The sequence below is a fragment of the Diceros bicornis genome, chromosome 28, assembly GCF_020826845.1.
Source record: "Diceros bicornis minor isolate mBicDic1 chromosome 28, mDicBic1.mat.cur, whole genome shotgun sequence".
In the NCBI taxonomy this organism is placed as follows: domain Eukaryota; kingdom Metazoa; phylum Chordata; class Mammalia; order Perissodactyla; family Rhinocerotidae; genus Diceros; species Diceros bicornis.
In genome coordinates, this window is record NC_080767.1 from 6,641,303 (window position 1) to 6,662,920 (window position 21,618).

A 21,618-nucleotide genomic window follows, 5' to 3' on the forward strand; every position below is an offset into this window, starting at 1 on the left:
ATCCTGGGCGTGCACCGACGCACCGCTTGGCAAACCATGCTGTGGCGGCGTCCCATATAAAGTGGAGGAAGATGGGGACGGATGTTAGCCCAGGGCCAGTCTTCCTCAGGAAAAAAAAGAGGAGGATTGGCAGATGTTAGCACAGGGCTGATCTTCCTCACACACACACACACAAAATGAACCCTGATCTAAACCTTACATCTTATACAAAGATGAACTCAAAATGGATCATAGATCTGAATATTAAATGTTTGGAAGAATACACAGGAGAAAATCCCTGTTAACTGTAGTTGGGTAAAGAGTTCTTAGAAATGGCACTAAAAACATAATTCATAAAGAAACAACTGATAAAGTGGATTTCACCAAATTGAAAAACTTCTGCTCTGCCAAAGAATTGTCAAGAGAATAAAAATACAAGCTACAAGCTGGGAAAAAAATATATGGAAATCAGATATACAATAAAAGGCTTACGTCCAAAATACAGAAAAAACTCTCAAAACTCAACAATCAGAAAATAAATACTCTGATTAAAAAGTGGGAAAGGATCTGGACATTTCACCAAAGAGGAGATAAAGATGGCAAATAAGCACACGAAAGGATATTCAACATTGTTAGCTATTAGGCAAATGCAAACTAAAACCACAATGAGATAGATACTACACAATTATTAGAATGGTTAAATAAAAAATACCAACAATATCAAATGCTGGTGAGGATACAGAGCAATTGGAACTCTCACTTTGCTGGTGGGAATGCAAAATGGTACAGCCACTCCGTATTATTGGAAAACAATACGGCAGTTTCTTATAAAGTTAAACACTTAGCATATGCCAGCAATCTCCGCCTGGAAATATACCCCAGAGAAATGAAAACTATGTTCACACAGAAGACTGTACATAAATATTCATAGCAGCTTTATTTGTAATAGCCAAAAACTGTAAACAAACCAAATGTCCCTCAATGGCTATATGGATAAACAAACTGTAGTATATCCATACAATGGAATACTACAAAGGAACAAACTATTGATACATGCAACAACTCAGATGGATCTCTAAGATATTACGTGAATGAAAGAAGCTGGTCTCAAAAGTTTACAATGCTGTAATTCCACTTACATGGAAAAGACAAAACTATAGTAATGGAGAACAGATTAATGGTTGCCAGAAGTTACAGGTGGCGGGAAGGTGTGACGATAGAGAGATAGCATAAAGGAGTTTTTTGAGGTGATGGAACTGTTCTGTATCCTGATTGTGATGGTGTTTACATTAATCTATACATATTCCTAGAACTGAACACCAAAAGAAAAAAAAAGTCAATTTTACTACTAAAAAAAAAGAGAGAGAGTGGGGGCCGCCCCGTGGCGCAAGCGGTTAAGTGTGCGCACGCCACTGCGGCGGCCCAGGGTTCCCCAGTTCGGATCCCGGGCATGCACCGACGCACCGCTTGTCAAGCCATGCTGTGGCGGCATCCTATATAAAGTAGAGAAGATGGGCATGGATGTTAGCCCAGGGTCACTCTTCCTCAGCAAAAAAAGAGGAGGATTGGCAGATGTTAGCTCAGGGCCGATCTTCCTCACGGGAAAAAAAAAAAAGAGAGAGAGAGAGAGAGAGAGAATATAGGCTTAGATTGGTTACTGACTATACCATTCCTAAAATGTTTATAAGCAGCAGTTACAATATTTCACATTAAATATCAAGGTAAAAAAATTATAAAATGAATATATATTCATTCTAAAAATAGAAAATAAAGTACAGTAGAGATTTAAAAAAACCCTCATCTATAATTCTTGACATAACTAGAGTAACATTTTGGAATACTTTATTCCAAACTTTTTTCTATGCAAATCTACATACATATATAAATATGTATATTTATATAGAAACAGAATAATACTTCATATACTGTTTTGTAATTTATACATTTCATTTAATGTACTAGTAAGTTCTTTATATTCAATATTTATTTCTACATCATTTTTTAAATGGTTACAGAGTATTCCATTATATGGGACATATTATAAGTTACTTAAGTCAGCCCCAATGTTAAATATTTGGGTCCTTCTAATTTTCATTATTATAAACAACTCTGAGATGAACATTCTTGTGGCTATATTTTTGCAAACATCCATTACTGAACTCCAGACAGGTTATCCAAATGTACTTTCCCAGTACAACCTCCCTAACATTGAGTATTATCATTATTAAGGCATTTTTTTCTTTCTTTCTATTAATTTGTAAGAGCTTTTTACATATTACAGATAATTATCCTATCATATATTCTATAAAAATATTTCCCAAGTTGTGGTTTGTCATTTAATTTTGTTAAAGGTCTTTTTGGATGAACAGATATTTCCTTTTTAGTTAATCTGTTCTCCCTTTTTCTTTATGGTTTCTGAACTAGTGTCTTTGTTTTCTAATAAGAACATTAAATCCAATACATTTATTTATTGTAATCAACGATATATTTGGTCCTATTTTTGTTCTCATACTTTGTCTTTTATACATTCTTGCTGTTTCCATTTTTTCCTACTGTTTGTTATATTGTTTAGTTTTCTTTGCCTCATTTTAAATTGATAATCTAAAAGTTATATGGCTTTTCTTCTTGTAATTAAAACAAATAAATTTTTATTTTATTGGAATTATCTATGATTCACATTATTATAGTTTTTAAATTATTTTTTTTAAGAATTTTTTCTAAAATTAAGTTTAAAAACAGATTAACAGAAAGTATTCAGACATGTACTCTACACTTTCCTGGTTTCACTGTTTATTGCTGCTAATTTTATTCAATGACTTTTCCAATACATTTACAAATGAACAGCTTGGCTGTGTCATCTATTTTTCTCAGAATGCTCTAACCTCTAGAGATTTCTCTGCTGTCTTCTGGCATTTAGTATTGCACAGGAGAAGTCTGACGCAAACTTCATATGTGTGCGTGTATAATGTTTTTTCTGTCTGGATGTTTGTATGATTTTTTGTTTGTTTGTTATTCAGAAATTTCACTAGCATATGTCTAGATGTGGGCCTTTTTCTCCCTCATACTGGGTGTGTGCTCTTTTGATCGGAATTTCCTTTGATCATTTTGCTTTGAATTGCTTCTTCTCTATCTACTCTACTCACACTGAAGAACAAATTAGGATTTTCTTAAGTTTCCTCCTATTTCCTATAGTAGTGTGTTTCATTTGGGGTCACCTCTGATTCCTTTTTAATCTACCAATTCTTCACATATGCCTATAACTTTTTTCTATTGGTTCATCCTAAAAAAAAAAAAAGGGAGGCTTATGTGAATCTTGCTAGTATTGGGAACTGAGGTGGTATCTGCCAAGGACTGCATACATCTCTGATTAATTCATTCATGGAAAAGTTTAGATTTGATCAAGTTTTAGTTTTCTCTATCAGAGGTCTGGTTTGTTTGTGAGGAACAAGGAAGGAGCTTTAATTATAGATCTGCAAAGTAGGGATGTTTTATCCCACTGAAAATTATTATCCATTCCATTAAAAGACCATTGCTGTTGTCCCAGATTCTTATAAATATATCAAGGTAAAGGTTCTGTACAAGCATCCCTAAACCAGGTAAGGTAGTGGAGGTGATGAAGAGAGAGAGAAGGGTTTAATATTGAGACAATGCAGCTTATTTCATTACTGATTCCTGTCTAAAAGATCCCCGGCTAAGGAAAAAATGAAGTTAACAATAACACTTGATGAGGTAATTAATTTAAAAATTGAGTCATGTCTTCCTACATATCTGAAACTCCCCCAACTGCAATGATTAGTGTTCTTAGGGTGTATACTTTTCTTTTAGTATTTATGATTAGAGAGAGAATTATTTTAACATTATATAACTACAAGTTCAATTAGCTCATAATATTTTATTACATAATTTACTTCAGCTTCTTGAACTTCTTAAATAGTTTATTATTGTTTTTCTTATTTTTTCTATCAAGGCAATAATCATTAGAAGGCTGTACAACACACCAAGATCACATTTGCTATTAAACTAAAATTTTGCAGAAATTATCTCTTTCTCTCTCTTTTTTAAACAAATGAAACAATACAATAGAAAGATGAATCAAGGCAAAGCTAACCAAGTCTCCCAGCCCTCTTCCAATCCATTCAGTCTGCTGAGGAAACCCAGTGTTGGCAGCCTGACAGCCTGGTATGTATCATCTACCCCTTTACCTTTGTTCATAAATATATATATGCAAGCATATCTATAGGTTATACAGAGCTCATTTTATTTTTTACTGAAATAGAATCATTCTACAGATATCTGTAAATTTTCAAGAGGCAATATGTGTACCTTTCAAATGGAATACCCAATTAATTTAATTAGTATATAATTAAAGAAAAGAGAGTTTTTTTTTTTAAGATGAGTAAACTGGCAAAGATAGATGTCCGTAATTAAGTCTTTGAATACTTTTACAGGTTGAAAATCTTTCCCAGCGGCTGTATTTTCCTTCACTATGTACAATTTGAGGGAGATTATCAAAACCCAGTCAGAAAACTGTATGCGATTTATAAAGTTCAGAGGAGTGGACCTTAGTCTATAATGCTTAGTAAATAAAACTTTTAGCCTTCCAGGTGTTAATAAGGATCTGACTTCCTTAATTTCACTCCTCAAATTCATAGCTTAGATAACTATGTCCCAGAATTTGTCCTTATTATTGGATCTAATAGTCAAGTTCAAGTCTACATGGGCTTTTATACCTGGATTAAAAAAAGAAGTGAGGGGTATAATGAGTTTGAAATTTAACAAAATTCCCAGTGGCCTGCTGCTCTATTCATCAGACTCATGTCTTCCCAACGGGACTGCACTGAAGAGTAAGCCCATTCCCAACCCCATCAAATTCTCAAAGAAAAACTGAAGTTTATTTATCCTTTCATTTTCAGAGCTGTCAATTTTGGTGGGTAGACTATAAGAGGATAATCTTTCCCCTCCTTTGGTGGAAGTTAGGGGTCTGCAGAAAGAGAACCATTTCCATCCTCTACAAACTTATTCTTATAGCTTCTATAAAGAATAAGCAAACCTGCTCTCAATCTGCCAGGTCTACTGAAAGCGACTAATACTAGGCAATGAGGCATGAGCTATAGGGAGAGTTGGAGAGACTGGGGGAATTCATCAGGTCAGTCAGAGATGACTAGAAAGGATACCATTCAGTAGAATTTCAAAGTAAGGACTGGTTTCTCCCTCAAACTTTGCACTAAATTACGTACCTTCAGTTAAAAATGTAGACATTTTTACCTGCTAAAGTTATTTCCATGAGGTTACACATATTTCTAGCCATGAAAAGTTTCAGATATTCATTTATTAGATGGTTCTGGAGCAGTTCCAATGAATTATTAATTACTAATTCTGGGATTTACTCCCTGAACAATGAACACACATGAATTGTCACTAACATTATCATAAGTTTTGCATACACCCACCAAGAGGGTAAGAGACCTCTAAGCACAGAAATCTGCTTACTTTCCTTGGTTAATTCTGTTCTCTCAGGGAAATAAGCATTTTATAAGCCTATTCAATAATTATTTTTTACTAAGCAAATCAATCAATCACAGCCAAGACCCCTTGCTCCAACATTATGTTTAAACAACATTAATATGCTGTGAAAAGTGAGAGCAACAAAGTATATCTAACCTAAGTCTGATTTTCTTCTCTTTATTCTCAAAAGCAGGTGCAATGTTCAGGTGTCAGCAGACGACTATTTATCTGGACATATATATCAATCTATTATAGTAAATGACTTCTGATATTTTAGTTTTCTCAGAAATGATCTTTTATCTTCAAAATTATTCCCTTCCTTCCTCAGCACTGTGCTTTTATTATTTTTTATTATTATTATTATTTTTTTAAATGCATGTCTTTTTTTTTTTTCCCCCAAAGCCCCAGTAGATAGTTGTGTGTCATAGCTGCACATCCTTCTAGTTGCTGTATGTGGGACACGGCCTCAGCATGTCCGGAGAAGCGGTGCGTCGGTGCACGCCCGGGATCTGAACCCGGACCACCAGCAGCAGAGTGCGCGCACTTAACCGCTAAGCCATGGGGCCGGCCCAGCACTGTGCTTTTATATATCTAAATTATTTTGTGGTACCTTGTAAAGCGAAAAACTTTTCCAAGTTTTTTTTTTTTGGGGGGGGCACATTTACTACACTTACTTTTTACTCATCTACTCTTATTTAGGCATTTTCAATTTCTTAAGTGGATCTGAATGTAAGCCAGTGGTTTGCCTTGACAACTAAGTTCAGCAGGAAAACCAGTTTGTCTATAATTATTTCAATTGTAAAAGGTTTTCAGAAACTTAGTATTATTTTTTCTTTTCTCAAATTTGTCCTTTCAAGCCCTTGAAGAAGATGGTACAGTATATTCCATCATCAAGTGACAGACGAGACTTTTCCATATGAAAGCTGACAGTTGATAGCCCAAATACACAGGACTGTATCAATACCTGTGGTACTAGTTTAAAATGGAGATACTGAAGAAAATCATTTGAAAGCAATGGAAATTTTGTTTAAAAAAAACTAGAATTGGTTACTAAAGATAGCGGGAGGGAAACATGGAAAAGAATTTCCTTTGCCTTAGAAATTTCATTTTATTTGATGCATAGTTAGGTATTACAGCTTTTGAAAAGTCTGTCGAAACGTCATTTTAAATATTACTGGGAGATATCTACCTCTTAATGAGTCAAGTTGAGAAATGTCCCAGCCTGTTCATTGATGTGCAGGATTTGACAACTTTCAGAAGCATTTGACTGGAGGGTGGGTAGGTAAGTGGGGTCTACTGTCCCTAATTCAATCATTTGCTTATTCAATAATCCTATTGAGCTCTTATATGGGTGAGGCATTGTTCCAGAAGCTGGAGACAATACTAGTGAATGTGTCTGAAAACAGACATGGGGTTTACATTCTAATCAGGGGAGACTGAAAAATATATAGAATGTAAAATATAAGTGTTATGGAGAGAGACAAAGCAGGGAAGAAGGGCCGGGAATGCTGGAGGTGTGGAAATTTATTTTAATTAGGGTGGTCAGGGAAGCCCTCTCTAAGAAGGGGACATTTGAGCAGAGACATAAAGATGAGTGAGTGAATCACTGTGGATACCTGGGGGAAGAGCATTCTCAGCAAAGGGAACAGCAGGTAGACGCACGAGCATGTCTGGTCTTTCAAGGAACAGCAAGGAGCCCTGGTGGAGCAAGCACCAGGATTACTATGGAGATGTGGTCAAGAAGCTAGATCTCATACGGCCTTGTTGGTGACTGTAAGGATTCTAGCTTTAACTCTGAGAGACGTGCAGTCATATTTGAAGATTTGAATATAGGACTGATGTAATCTGGGTTATGTTTGAAAAGGATTACTCTCGCCACCTACTGAAAACAGGCTATAAAGGAGCAAGGAAGCAGGAAAACTGTTTAGGAAGCTATTAGAATAATCCAGGCAGTAGACGCTCATGGTTTTTGCCAGGGTATTAGTGGCAGAAATGATGAGAAGTGGTCAGATTCTGGATTATGCTGTGAATCATTCATTCCAGGGTTAAAACAACATATTAAATTGTGATACAACAGAAAAGTGGCTTTCCATGAGTGGAAGAGATACAGAGTCAGAAAGGAGAAACAGTTCTGGAATGGCTAGAGATTTCCCTCCTCAGTCTGCCCTGTCTTCAAATGTAAGAGCAGGTAGCCAAGCAAAGAAGTGCTCAGAAAATACTGACTCCTATATGTTTCAAGTCCCTATGATTACAGGAAAACTCACTTAGCCTGGACCGGAGTTCCTATGCATCACCCTGTAGCTGATATTTCCAAAGACAAGTAACATGTTATTCCAGGCACAGTTACTTGGTTCCCTCCTAGGGTCGATGTCAATTTCTACACTTTCCAGGTATCTACTATTTGCAAGAGACCAAACTTAGTCTTCTGATACAGTACTTTCTCATTTAATTCTCACCAGCCTGACGTACCTCCAACACATCACTTTTTACATTATTCTTTTACACGTCTGCCTTTCTTATTCTACTCTGAGCTCTTCAAAGGCAGGGATCATGTCTTATTCATCTTTATTTCTTTAGTACTTGGAATATTGTCTAGCATATGGTAGGCAACCAGCAAATTTTTGATAAACAAATGTAGAAAGTGGGTGGTGGAACAGTGGAGATTCTTTTGAACAAAAGTAGATCTAATCATTATTACACAAAACAAAATATTTGAGTTAAGGAAGTCTTTAATTCAAATCTTGGGTCAGTTATTCAGCTTAATAATTGTGTGTTAGCCAGTCTTATTTCTGGCCAGTAATATCTCAATAAGACTGTGGAAAGGATAAAAGGTGGAAGGCATATCAACACTATTCTATGCTCTTTGGAGTAGACTAAAGATAAAATAAATGTCCTTTTCTTAAATAAGTACCTGGACAAAAACAATATTCCAGTAACTGTTCATTCTATATATAACAAGTATGAAATGATAACTAGAAGACATTTGTACTAGGTACTTTACATTTCCTGCTGGAAATCCCCAAGATTAAACTAAACTTTAAAAAAAGATCACTAAAATTAAACTAAAAGATATCAGTTTTCAATTTTATGTATATATTTATTGAAGAAACATTCACTAAGCACTAATGTCTTTGCAAAAGCCTATACAGAGTTCTCATTTTTAAAATAAATTTTTGAGTTGCTAAAAATATTTTAGTATACAGTTGATATTTAAGAGAACATTTTTTAATAGTATCAAGTATTTAAAGAAAGGAATCAAGTGAAATATGCCCTATGAATTATTTTTTCCCACTATATTTAAAAATCTGACTTAAAGGAGTGACTCAAGGGCTAAGCTCCCCACAAGAGGATAGCATTTTATTCTTACGCATGATGGTTAAATTAAAGGAGTTATTTAGCATGGCTGGGGTAGAGGACTGAGCAGGCAATTTGAGAAAAAACTGCTGAAGAAAGGGAGAAAATTTAGGAGATTTGGGTTTCAATTAATTCTGATGCTGACTAACTCAGTCATTATGCTTTAGTGGAAAAGGGTGATAATCTCAAGAATTAATAAAGACTGCTGAGACTGGGATGGTCTCTTGTGAGCACCCTAGTTCTATGGTATCACAGACTTGGTTCTGTGGCTGCAAACCAACATTCTATGCTGCTTTGCTGATCCTCTTGAAAGAGCTGACAATTTAAACTATCTTTTTTTTTTTTTTTTTTTTTGGTGAGGAACATTGGCCCTGAGCTAAGATCTGTGGCAATCTTCCTCTATTTTGTAGTGGGTCGCCGCCACAGCATGGCTTGATGAGCGGTGTAGGCCTGCACCTGGGATCCGCACCCCGGAACCACCAAAGTAGAGCGCACAAACCTAACCACTGTGCCACCAGGCCGGCCCCAAACTATCATTTATTTTTATTTGGAAAATACTTTTCTCCATCTGTTTTATGATATATCGATATTTTAAATATCATGAGTTTGTTATCAAATTTGCTTATTAGATCTATAATATCTTCACGTTTAAGACAGAAACTTGAGAGATCCTCTGAGTAGGAGTTAAAATGACAGCTCCTAGAATGGCAGTAAGGGAGCCTTCTCCATGTACATTCATGAAGTATAGTGTCATTTTAACTTTGAGACCTTGGGCAAAGCTTAACCTTACAATGTCTCAGTTTTCTCCTTTGTAAAATGGGAGTAACAAACTGTATCTATCTCATGTGGTGGTTGTGAGGATTACATAAATGACTCTGAGGCAATCACAAACATCTACTGGGCACCTACTATGTGCTGAGGGTAAGCAATGAACAAAGCACTCCCTCCCCTGGTAGGGAATGCACTTAGCACAGGGCTTAAAACACTGTAAGGACTCAATGAACTATAGCTATTATTATCTTGGAAATGTCAGATATATCTCACAGAATGGAACTATGTATGCAAAATAAATGTGCACACACTTTAAAATTCTCTGTATATTTAAAAATTCTTGGCAAGAGGAGAGAATTTGTGGCAGATTCAAAATTAGGATTCCTTCCACACTCCAGATTCTCTTCCTTTGGAAGACACCAATGACGCAGACTGACTTTCGTAGGCCTTGAGCCATCTTTCTAATCTTTACATTGTAAAACCCTGGAATTTCAACCAAATACTTTTACACAGTAGTTAACAAATGAGGCACTTTCCAAGCAGAGTTCAGGAAAGAGTCTTTCATTAAAGCAAGAATATGAATACGACTCATCAGTTTTCATTACAAATTCTCTTTGCAAATACAACTGATAGTCTGGCATCACAGAGATTGTGGTATGGCTCTAGTGATATATAAAGCAAAAATAGAAGTTTCCTGATCTCCTTAATTCATAAGAGGTTAGGGCATCTATAGTCACCCAGGGCTTCAGAAATCCTCTGTGAATAAGCAGAAAGTCCAGTAGGTGGGAAGATAAAAATAACAAAGAAGTGTAGAGAACAGTATGGTCAGAGGGTATGAGCCTTTAATAAGCCAAAGATATCTACACAAAGAGGGAGGAGTAATGATTTAGAAGCTGTCACAGCAAGTGAGAAAGAAGTTGATCCCAATCAATCAAATTCAGAGGTATGTGGGTCAAGAAAGAATGAGCAGCAAGTATTTGAGAGGATTGCAGGGAAAACAATACTTTCTGTGGAGGCCCAGGTCTCAAGACAGATTTAAAGCATGTATGGGACTGGCTGAATAGTTCCAATAAGCTGGGGCCAGAACGACACTGTTTCCAAGTGAATCTTCATGAAGAGCTTCTGGAAGGTGGAAGGACTATAAGCCTCTTCCGAAGGAGTCAGTGGGGCCCAGGTTTGATTGGGCTCCATGGGAATCCTATAGCAGTTGAACAGGCTGGAAACAGATCAATTAGTGTGCAAAACCTTCACCATGTAATCACCAAAAAACTCCAGCAATAGATCTTGGTAGATTTAAGGGAAACACCGCTGCCTTCTCTAAAGTCAGCCATAGCCCAACCCTATCATAAAAACTTACATTTACTGGGGTTATTAATCCTCAAGGCCATTTTAGATAAAGAGTATAACATACATTAGAGGCCAAAATTAGGAAGTTAAGCAGAATGGGCTAAAGATTTAATTCACAGCTGATTATATAACCTTTTACAAATTAGTCTTAACTGTTCTGCACTACAGTTTCTCATTTTAAAAAAAACTATTCATAATAGTGTCTGAGCCCCTTCTGTTATCACAGGCAAATAAGACCATCTTTGTAAGAGCTCTTTGGATCAAAGGAGTAAAAAAATATGCTACTAAACATAACTTCCAAACTAGAAAATCTTGCTTAGAAAGTTTTAATTGACAACTTACTGCAGAGAACAATAGTAGTATAAAACTAAGACAACTTAGGATTTACCATTTCTAAGATTTAGTAAATACTGAAAAATCAGTTTAAATTACTTTGGAATGAAATGACAACTTCTATCTCTATTTCTAGTCTAAAGAATCATATTCAATGTCACCAGTGGCCTAAGAAATACAAATGAAAACAATAAGATATCATTTTCTCCATATCTGATTGGCCAAAATTTTTAAAGATCAATTATAGTCAGCATTGAGAACACTCAAACACTGCTAGCAGGTGGATACACTGGGACAATCTTTTAGAAGAGCAATTTGACAATATTTATCTAGACATAAATGTATGTATCCTTTAATTACAAATTCTATTTAGAATTTGACTTACCAAAATACTCTTATATGTATGCAGATATATATAAAGATGTTTACTGCACCATTGTTTGCTTAAAAACATGAGTAACAATATAAATCTAAATCTATTAGTAGAGAATTGACTGGACAAATTGATATATCCACACAACAGAATAAAAGTTAGCCATTAGAAAGGTAGATCTTTATGAGCTGATATGGAGACACATTCACAAAGAATTAAGTGGAAAAAAATCAAGTTGTTGGACAGTGACTCTAGGTTTATTTGTTTAAAAAGACTCCTTAAAAATTAATCAATAATTGTTATTTACATGAGAAACACATATACCAAACATTTATATTCTAGCTTGTTTTAATCTGAAATTCATCTCAACAGAAAGCCATGTTAATTTTTTGAGCAAAAAGTTATAGGTACACTTTAACATAAATAAAATTTTAAAAATGTGCTTTGTATTACATCTTTGGGAAGTAAAAATTAAAGGGGAAGACTCTTACTTTTTTTTAAATGCTTACTTCTATAGCCCTTCTGGTCTCTGAAATTGTGACTAAAACCCCACAGAAATTTACAATATGATGCAAAACAATGTCCAAAACAACAATGTGCTCAGATTTACTGTGCTACAAGCAACTGAAATGTCTTCTAAACTACTTTTGTTTTTTTACATCTAAAGCAAGAGCTAAGATAAGCAGATTTAAAGTATTGGTGGCTTGTCTTTCTAGCCTTAGACTATTATACCAGCAAAAGCCATCAATGAGCAGCATCCAACCAGGCTTCATACAGACCTTTCTCTACAACTGCTAAGTCTGTATATATTTTCATCTAAATATGCATGAATAGTTACATAAGTTTTACATGTTATTTATTACAAACCTCTTTAATTTCAACCTTTACTTGGCAAGCACTTTAAGCAAAAGGGGCTAGCATGGGTTTACAATATTTGTTAATGCTGCCTCCTGATGAACCATTCAGTAGGATCCCTATCCTGAGATATTAGAGCACTGCTTTATAAGATCAGTGGCCAAAAGGACATGACTATCATTATACACAGTACACTAAACATTCTTTTAGGTAGGCTGACTGATAGTTACAAATTGGCACATTGTCGCCAAAGCCTGACAACTTAGTTATGTGCAGGATACTCACATCAGCATAGTGGCCTATCATATCACATCGGTCACATCGCTTTCTCCAGGAAGGTCTTTCAAGACATCTGTGAGTGGAAGACATAGGTAAAGAGCAGTCTAAGCAGAAGCGGGCTGGACAAGCATACTGGAGGTGTCCTCTCTTGGAGCAGAGGCAGCAGGGGCGGACTTTCTATGGGGCAAACAGAAAATCTCTTTAGCAAAATACTTCAGTCTCAAATAGTAGAAGATTAATTTTTCTTTTTCTGTATAATTCCATAAAAAGTTATTTCCAATTTGAGACCCCAATGAAGGTCAAATCTTGAGCATAATTGTAAAATCAAACATGTCTGAAATCAGAGCTTTAACATAAGCTATCAGTACCTGTGGTTGCCAAAAAGGCTTAGTCTGCACATATTATCAGCTGGCATCTATTTCTTATGCCTTGTCTTGTAGGAACATTGACAGAGGGAAATGTGTCTGAGAAAAAAAGTAGGATGATGAGGATCTTCCTAAGTCATAGGAGAAACAGATACAGAAAGAGGCTGCTTGGCCTGGAGAAGCAAAGAGAAACAGGAAACACGAGAGCTGTCTCAAATATCAGAAAGACAGTCATTTGAAGGAGGGAGTAGGTAATGGAAGGAATGTTTGTTAAGGCCTTACTATGTGTCAGGAAATGTCTAAGAGCTTTAGTTCTGGTTATTTCAAAGGTTGTTGTATGTTTAACATAATTTACATCAATAAACATTTATAAATGCCTAAAATCATAATTTTCTAACAATGAAAATTATCTCACAATGAAATAAGCTGTCTCCTAAAGTAGAAGGTTTAGAAGTGAAAAGGGTCTCAAGAATCATCTGATTCAATCTTCTCATTTTATAGACAAGAAAACAGAGGCATAGAGGGTAAAATGATTTGCCTAAGGTCATACAACTAGCAGTGGGAAGCCGAAATTGATTCCAGGTTTTTTCTGACTCTAAATTTATTGTTCTTTCCCCTACTCTAAAAAATTGTGACCTACATGAAATTTAACATATATGTTACATAAGATTTGAATTCTAAGGTTTCAGGGTTCCAACCCTAAGATTTTGATTTTAACAATGTGGAAAGAAACATTACACATTTCACGTACTTGTGGAAAGGGGCAGTTTTTTGACAAATGGCCACATCTGTCACAATTTCTACAGGTAACATTTTTGTTGGCTGAATAGTATCGGTGGGTCCATCTTCCAGATGATCTATTATTACCTATCTGGGCCTAAGGGAAAAAAAAAAATCAAGAATTAAAAAAAAATTATTTCACTCTGCTTAACAAAAACCGTTTACCCTTCTTTTAAAAGACAACTATCAGTGAGTAAAGAAACATCACACCTCAATGAGGCACGAGAATTAACAGAGTCTGTTCAGTTTAGAACCCAGCAACAGGAAACTTTGTGTTCTCTTAAAAGGAGTGAGAAAAACTTAAAAGAAGGTGCCGTGACGATAACTCTACTTTTTGACTCCCCTGCCCTCCATTCTTTTACACCTCTCCACATGGTTCCTTTCTTTTTTTTTTTTTTAATGGCTTTATTTATTTATTTATTTTGTGAGGAAGACTGGCCCTGAGCTAACATCTGAGCCCATCTTCCTCCACTTTACACGGGACGCTGCCACAGCTTGGCTTGACAAGCGGTGCATCGGTGCGCGCCCAGGATCCGAACCCCAGGCCGCTGAAGCGGAGCGCACGCACTTAACCACTATGCCACAGGGCCAGCCCCACATGGTTCCTTTTCCTTTCTATCTTTCTCTACTTACAGTTCAAGTCTGCAAGGGGTACTGACATGTATCATTTAGACATTCCAGTGGCATTCAGAGTCAAAGATACTGCTGATTTCTATATCTGAATGTACACTATATTTTTCTGAATGAGAACTCTGCTTAAATTTTTTGTTTGGGGATGGTGTTTTTTATGATTTTTGTCTTTTATAAAGTTATAAAACCACATAGCTACTGAATACATTCCTTCTTTTGAACAGCCCAGGATTACTACCCACAAACTGGATTATAATTTCTAAGAGAGAATGAGATAATTTCCTTATACTAGAGTCCTTTTAAGATCCAGTCTGCCTACTGCGACCCAATTCTAGCTGTCCCATATTCTAGCCAAAATCTAGTATCTTGCAAGAGAATATCAGCGAAGCATACCATATGGAATATAAAGAGGAACATGTAAATATCAACCACGCTTTTGTTTGGTAGAATTCCACCTTTGAAAAAGCTTTCACCTTTTACTTGTTATTCTGCTGAATTCGCCAAGTTAGGCCCCAAATAGATACAATGTAATTATCTCTTAAAACTTTTCTCCTACCAAGTTGTGAAATTATTCTCTTTTCTAGCCATCTGCCACAATTAAGGCTAATAATTGACAAAGACAAACACCTGCCACATCCTAAATATAGACTAACCATTTCCTTACACCGAAGAAGCAGTTATTTCCGGTGTTGATCTTCAGAGGTACCAGGCAATATGGGGTGAGAGGACTCACCATGGCAGAGAAGAAACAGAAGGGAAAGAGGACTGATCATTACGGCAATTAATTGACTGACAAAAATCAAGGCTGAAACGTGCTTCTGAAAAATTCAATCACCCATATACTAAAATCAAACTTTTTCTAACAAGATATTCGGACCACTGCTATTTTAAAAAAGTTTATTAAGTTATCATAATGAAGTGAAAGAAAACTACAAATAAAAAAAATTAATCTGTTATTCATAACTTCAAAAAAAATTTGATTTACCTCAACATCTTTGTCACTGATGAACCAGTTTACACCATCTTCTCCTACAAGACAAATAAAATGTTACTCAATCTTGACACCTTTTAAAGCACTCACGGATTGAAAAGAGATTATTCAATTTGTTGGTTCTCAAATTGGACCCCAAGGGTATAGTGAGAACTGTAAATACCTTAACCTCTTAGCTTAGCTCCATTATTACTTGTGTGACTCTGAACAAATACTTAACCTCTCTTAACCTCAGTTTCCTTACCTATGAAATGAGAATAACAGTATTTGCCCTGTCTACCTAAAAAATACTGAGAATCAATGAGATACGGGAAAATGCTTTGAAAACCATCAAACTAGAAACAAATATAAAAAAATCAGTGAAGGGACCAAAAACCCACAGTAGATGCAGAAAGAAATCTTATCTGAACTTACCTGACTAAAGCAGAGTTTTATGAGTCAGCTGCCACAACCTTCCCCCGCCTCCCCCAGAGGCCTCCAGTCAGGGAAGTGACTGACCTTGGGTACCAGGACATTCCAAGAAAACTGTGTGAACAAGCATTATCAGAACCTTCCATCCCCTGTCCAAGTGGTATCCGACCCTTTACCTTTGCTATTTGGTGACTTAGTACTGAGTGCTCCCACACTTGGTCTTTTCTCCTTGTAATGTCTCTATTGTCAGTGAATTCGCAGGCCCCCCACCATTTGGACCTAAGTTGGTAGAGGAAAGCTATTTCCCCCTAATATCAGTATTAACTTTGTCCACTAGCTTCCCCTTGTAGTTAACTTTCATTATAACATTAAAAAAAATTGGACTTTGAATACATACAATCTCACAATTAGGGCCAGGATTTAGCACTGTATTTTATAACATCAAAAATAGTGAAATAAAAGAGCAAAAAAGAGGCCAAATATCCAGAGGCCACTGATGGATCTAAAAATAAAACTGTAAAAACCCTATGTTTTTTTAATCAGCTGTTTTCTTCTCTTTGCACGGCCCCTTTACAAACCTGCAAACGGCTGCTATTCCTCTGGTGCACTCACGGCCAAGGAGGAAGGGACATATTACTAATGCAGAAGCTAAGATGTCAACAAAGAACTGAAAGATGTTTTTCTCCCCGCAAAGTAAAGTTAAGATTTCCTCCTTCCTCCTATCTGCTCCTCTTCTCTATCTCAAAAACACAATTCGAGCTTGACTCTTTTCTTAGAAAAGAATTTTGAAGAGAAATGAAGTAATCTACATTTTCCCAGGCCTACCAGAAGTAAGTGTCTAGAGATACATTTTAAAATAAAATACTTTTACTAAGAAAACCAAGAGGCTGCTTTACAAAACGACCACTCCAGAGGAGAGCAGAGATGATTATTTCCTTTGTAAAATTTGGACACTGCATCCATATACCAAGAGTAGAGAATACACTCAATAACAGCAGCTTCTATTCCTTCATCACCACCATCCACGCTATTATTCTTTCATTCAAAGGATCCATCTAAGAGGCATGATTTGCTGTAAATTTTAAAGCTGTCTTTTGTATCTCAGTGTCCTTCATCATTAAAATTCAAAATGACCACTTAAAATCACTGTAATTATAAAACTAATATTATCCTTAAAAAAATGAAATCCAAAACCAATCAATGAAATGCCAAACAGCAACTGTTACCAAACCCAATCCCCAATAAATTTTCATAGGAACGGAAAATTGTGAAAAAAGGGAAGGTTTGAGGTAGGTAGATTGACTCTATTTAGATTGTTTTAACAAACCTGTGGAATTCAACAATATTCTAGGTTATGTACTAACTCCCCCTCAACAAACTACAGTATATTCTCACAGTATAAAATTCATCACGTACACAAAATAAGTTTCAATCACAGATGAAATCAGATTTCTTAAGTGGTAAATGAAGCAAAGACATTACTAGGAACACAATAAGCCAACTCTTGGCCCCATCCATGGTTCCAGTTTTGATTCAACCCTGGCAATGAGAGCTAACTCCTGCCCTTGCTCTTTTATCTATCGTGTTTGCTTCTTAATTCCAAATCCCAACCTAATGGAAGCTTTGTCTAAGGGCAACTCATTAGAACTTCAATAGTCAGCCAGTTCTCTTTTTTTTTTTTTTTTAATATTTTATTTATTTATTTTTTCCCCCAAAGCCCCAGCAGACAGTTGTATGTCACAGCTGCACATCCCTCTAGTTGCTGCATGTGGGACGCGGCCTCAGCATGGCCGGAGAAGCGGTGCGTCGGTGCACGCCCGGGATCCGAACCCGGGCCGCCAGCAGCGGAGCGCGTGCACTTAACCGCTAAGCCACCGGGCCGGCCCCAGCCAGTTCTCTACTTTGTTAAATTCCTGTTATGGGACTTGGTAGAAACCTGGGTTCCAGTCTTAACCCTACCTCTTATTTGCTGTGTGGCAGTGAGCTATATAATGATGGATTGGCTTAAATGATATCCATGGTACCTTCTAGCACTAAGTTTCTGTGATTCTATCAAATTTTTATTCATCACTGGAATTGAATACATTGTCACTTAGTCTACATTATCTAAATCCTCCAGGCCTTTGCAACCAGCACAGGGTGTCTTGCCTTAAAGACAAGGAGCATTCATCTTCCATGTGTTCACCACCCAATACCATAGAATATAAAATGGAATTGCCCTAAAATGTAAATTTAGGACTGCTCTAAAGACGCCTAATATCAATTCTTAGCTGTTTTATAGGCTTGCCTTGCTAATATCTAGGTCTGTGATTCTTTTCAGATTTCAGAATTGTAATCAAAGCAACAGCTGATGACTCTTTGCATTAAATCAACTCAGTTTAACAAACATCTATTGAAAGGTTACAATGAGCAAGGTACTACAGGATAAACAAAGATGAATAAGAGTTTATAACCTAGTAAAACAAAAGGAGACAAATGAAAGGAGAAGACAAAATAAAATGCTATGGTAAATTTAGAGGAAGAATAGATGTTTGAATTTAAGAGAGAAGGGGGAAAAAAGTCACAGAAGGCTGTGACGTAAAGGAAACTCTACTGAGGTGTCATTTACATATTATAAAATATATCCACGTAAAAAATACAATATGATGCATTTTGACAAATGTACACACCTGTGTAACCACCACAAAAATCAAATGTAGAACATTTCCATCATCCCAGAATGTTACCTTGTGTATATCTGCAGTCAGTCCCCCAAGCCAGGCAACCACTGATTTGCTTTCTGTCACAACAGATTCGTTTTGCCTGTTCTAGGACCTCATATAAATAGAATCGTATATTATGTACCATTTTATTTCTGGCTTCTTTCACTCTGAATATTTGTGAGATTCATCCCTGTTGCTGGGTATTAGTAGTTTGTTCCTTTCTTTTTGCTGAGCAGTATTCCATTGTATGGATATAACAATTTGTTCAGCTGTTCATTTAGGCTGAACATTTAGGTAGTTTCCAGTTTGGGGCAATTATAAACAAAGCAGTAGTAAACATTCTGGGGAAAGTCTTTCTTTTTAATTGACATAAGTTTTCATTTTCTTTGGGAAAATCCTAAGAGTAGAATTATTGGATATGGTAAGTATATCTTTACCTTTATATGAAACTGGCAAATTTTTCCAAAACAGTTGTGCCATTTTACATTCCCATCAGCAATGGATGAGAGTTCCAGAGCTTCACAATCTTACCAATATTTGGAATTGTCTTTTAAATTTTAGCCTTAAAATAGGTGTGAAGTAGTATTGCATAAGGATTTTATTTATTTATTTTTTTTTGTGAGGAAGATCAGCCCTGTGCTAACATCTGCCAATCTTCCTCTTTTTTTATTTTTGCTGAGGAAGTCTGGCCCTGGGCTAACATCCGTGCCCATCTTCCTCCACTTTATACGGGACGCCGCCACAGCATGGCTTACCGCGCGGTGCGTCGGTGCGCACCCAGGATCCGAACCAGCAAACCCCAGGCCACCGCAGCAGAGCACGCACACTTAACTGCTTGCGCCACTGGACCGGCCCCTGCATAAGGATTTTAATGGGCATTACTCAGATGACTAATAATGTTGAGCATCTTTTCATGTATTTATTTGCCATTCACACACCTTCTTTCAAAAAGTGTTCAAACTTTTGGCCTGTTTTTAAATTGGGCCTTTTCGGAGAGGGAAAGAAGCTTGTCTGTTTTATTTTTATTGAATTTTAAGAGTTCTTTATATATTTTAGATACAAGTCTTGCATTAGATGTGACTTGCAAATATTTTCTTCCAGTGTGGCTTGCTTTTTCCAATGTTATTAAAAGAGCAACCATTTTAATAAATTTGACAACTTTTCCCTTTATAATTAATGTTTTCTGTGCCCAAAGAAATTTGCTTACGCAAGGTTACAAGCATGTTCTGTTTTCTTCTACAGTTTTAGCTTTTTATGTTATTACCCATTTTTCCCCATATGAATATCCAGTTGTTCCAGCATCATTTGTTGAAAAGATTACCCTTTCTTCATTGAATTACCTTAGCAACTTTGTTGAAAATCAATTGACCACATATACCTGGGTCAATTTCTGTAAGTTCTATTATGTTACATTGAGCTATATATATGTCTATCATTACACTACATTACAGTCTTTATTACTAAAGCTTTATTTAAAAATCTTGAAATCATGTAGAGTAAGCCAACTTTTTTGTTCTTTTTCAAGATTGCTTTCGATATTCTAGACCCTTTTGATTTCTGTATAAATTTTAGAATGAATGCCAATTTCTATAAAAAAGCCTGCTGGGATTTTGATTGGTATTGTGTGACATCTATAAATCAGTTTGGGAAGATATTTTAACAATGTCAAGTCTTCCAATACACGAATATGGTGTATCTCTTCATTCATTTTGGTCTTTGATTTTTCTCAGCAATATTTTTTAGGTTTCAGTGAACAGGCCTTTCACATTTTTCATTAAACTTAGTATTAAACTTTAGTAAACTGAGTATTTCATGTTTCTTTCTGTTATTGCAAATGGTGTTCTTTTAATTCAATTTTTCAATTTTTGGTTACAAGTTTATAGAAATACAATTAATTTTTGTTTACCCACCTTGCATCCTGCACATTTGCTAAATTCACTTAGTTCTAGAAGCTTTTTGTAGATTCCTTCCAACTTTCTATACACACTATGAATAAAGACAGTTTTACCACCTCCTTTCCAGTCTGTATGCCTTTTATTTCTTTTTCATACCTCATTGCATTATATAGAACCTCCAGTATGATACTCAATATAGGTGGTGACAGCAGATAATCTTTGCTTTGTTCTCACTCTTAGGAAAAAAATATATTCAGTCTTTCACCATTAAGTATACTGTTTGCTGTAGATTTTTCATAACAGGTTGAGGAAATTCCTTTTTATTCCTAGTTTCTGGAGTTTTTAATATGAATGGGTGTTTAATTTTATCAAATGCCTTTTCTGCATCAACTGAGATGGTCCCACGGTTTTTCCTCTCTCTTTCTGTTAATATGGTGAATTACTGTGATTCATTTTCAAATGTTAAACCAACCTTGCACTCTGGGATTAACCCCACTCAGTTATGATGTATTATTCTTTATAATATATTGCAGAATTCAATTTGCTAGTATTTTATTAAGAATTTTTACATCTGTATTCATGAAGGATATTGATTTATAGTTTTCTTCTTCTTTTTTTTTTTTTGGTGAGGAAGATCAGCCCTGTGCTAACATCTGCCAATCCTCCTCTTTTTGCTGACAAAGACTGGCCCTGGGCTAACATCGGTGCCCATCTTCCTCCACTTTATATGGGACGCCACCACAGCATGGGTTGACAAGCAGTGCGTTGGTGTGCACCCGGGATCCAAACCGGCGAACCCCAGGCTGCTGCAGCGGAGCACACGCACTTAACCGCATGCACCACCACGCCAGCCCCTATAGTTTTCTTTTCTTATAATGTCTTTGTCTGGTTTTGATATTGGGGTAAAATTGGCCTCATAAGAGTTTGGAAATATTGGGAAAAGTTTCTGCAAGACTGGTATTATTTCTTCCTTAAATACCTGATAGAATTCACCAGTGAAGTCATCTAGCTGGAGTTTTCCTTGTTTGTGGGGTAGGAATTTTACTTG

General features: G+C 36.1%; 1 protein-coding gene across 5 annotated transcripts in view; it reads right to left on the reverse strand.

The window, feature by feature from the left end:
- Positions 1–21,618, reverse strand: part of ZCCHC7 (zinc finger CCHC-type containing 7) — a 242,032-nt gene that overhangs the window by 38,387 nt on the left and 182,027 nt on the right. For all 5 annotated transcript variants that reach the window (XM_058523575.1, XM_058523579.1, XM_058523578.1 and 2 more), the window contains 3 exons: positions 15,557–15,600; positions 13,913–14,038; positions 12,803–12,973 (listed from right to left, as the gene is read on the reverse strand). In XM_058523575.1, coding sequence (XP_058379558.1) covers positions 12,803–12,973; positions 13,913–14,038; positions 15,557–15,600 — 341 coding nt within the window. The remainder of the gene's footprint in view (positions 1–12,802; positions 12,974–13,912; positions 14,039–15,556; positions 15,601–21,618) is intronic.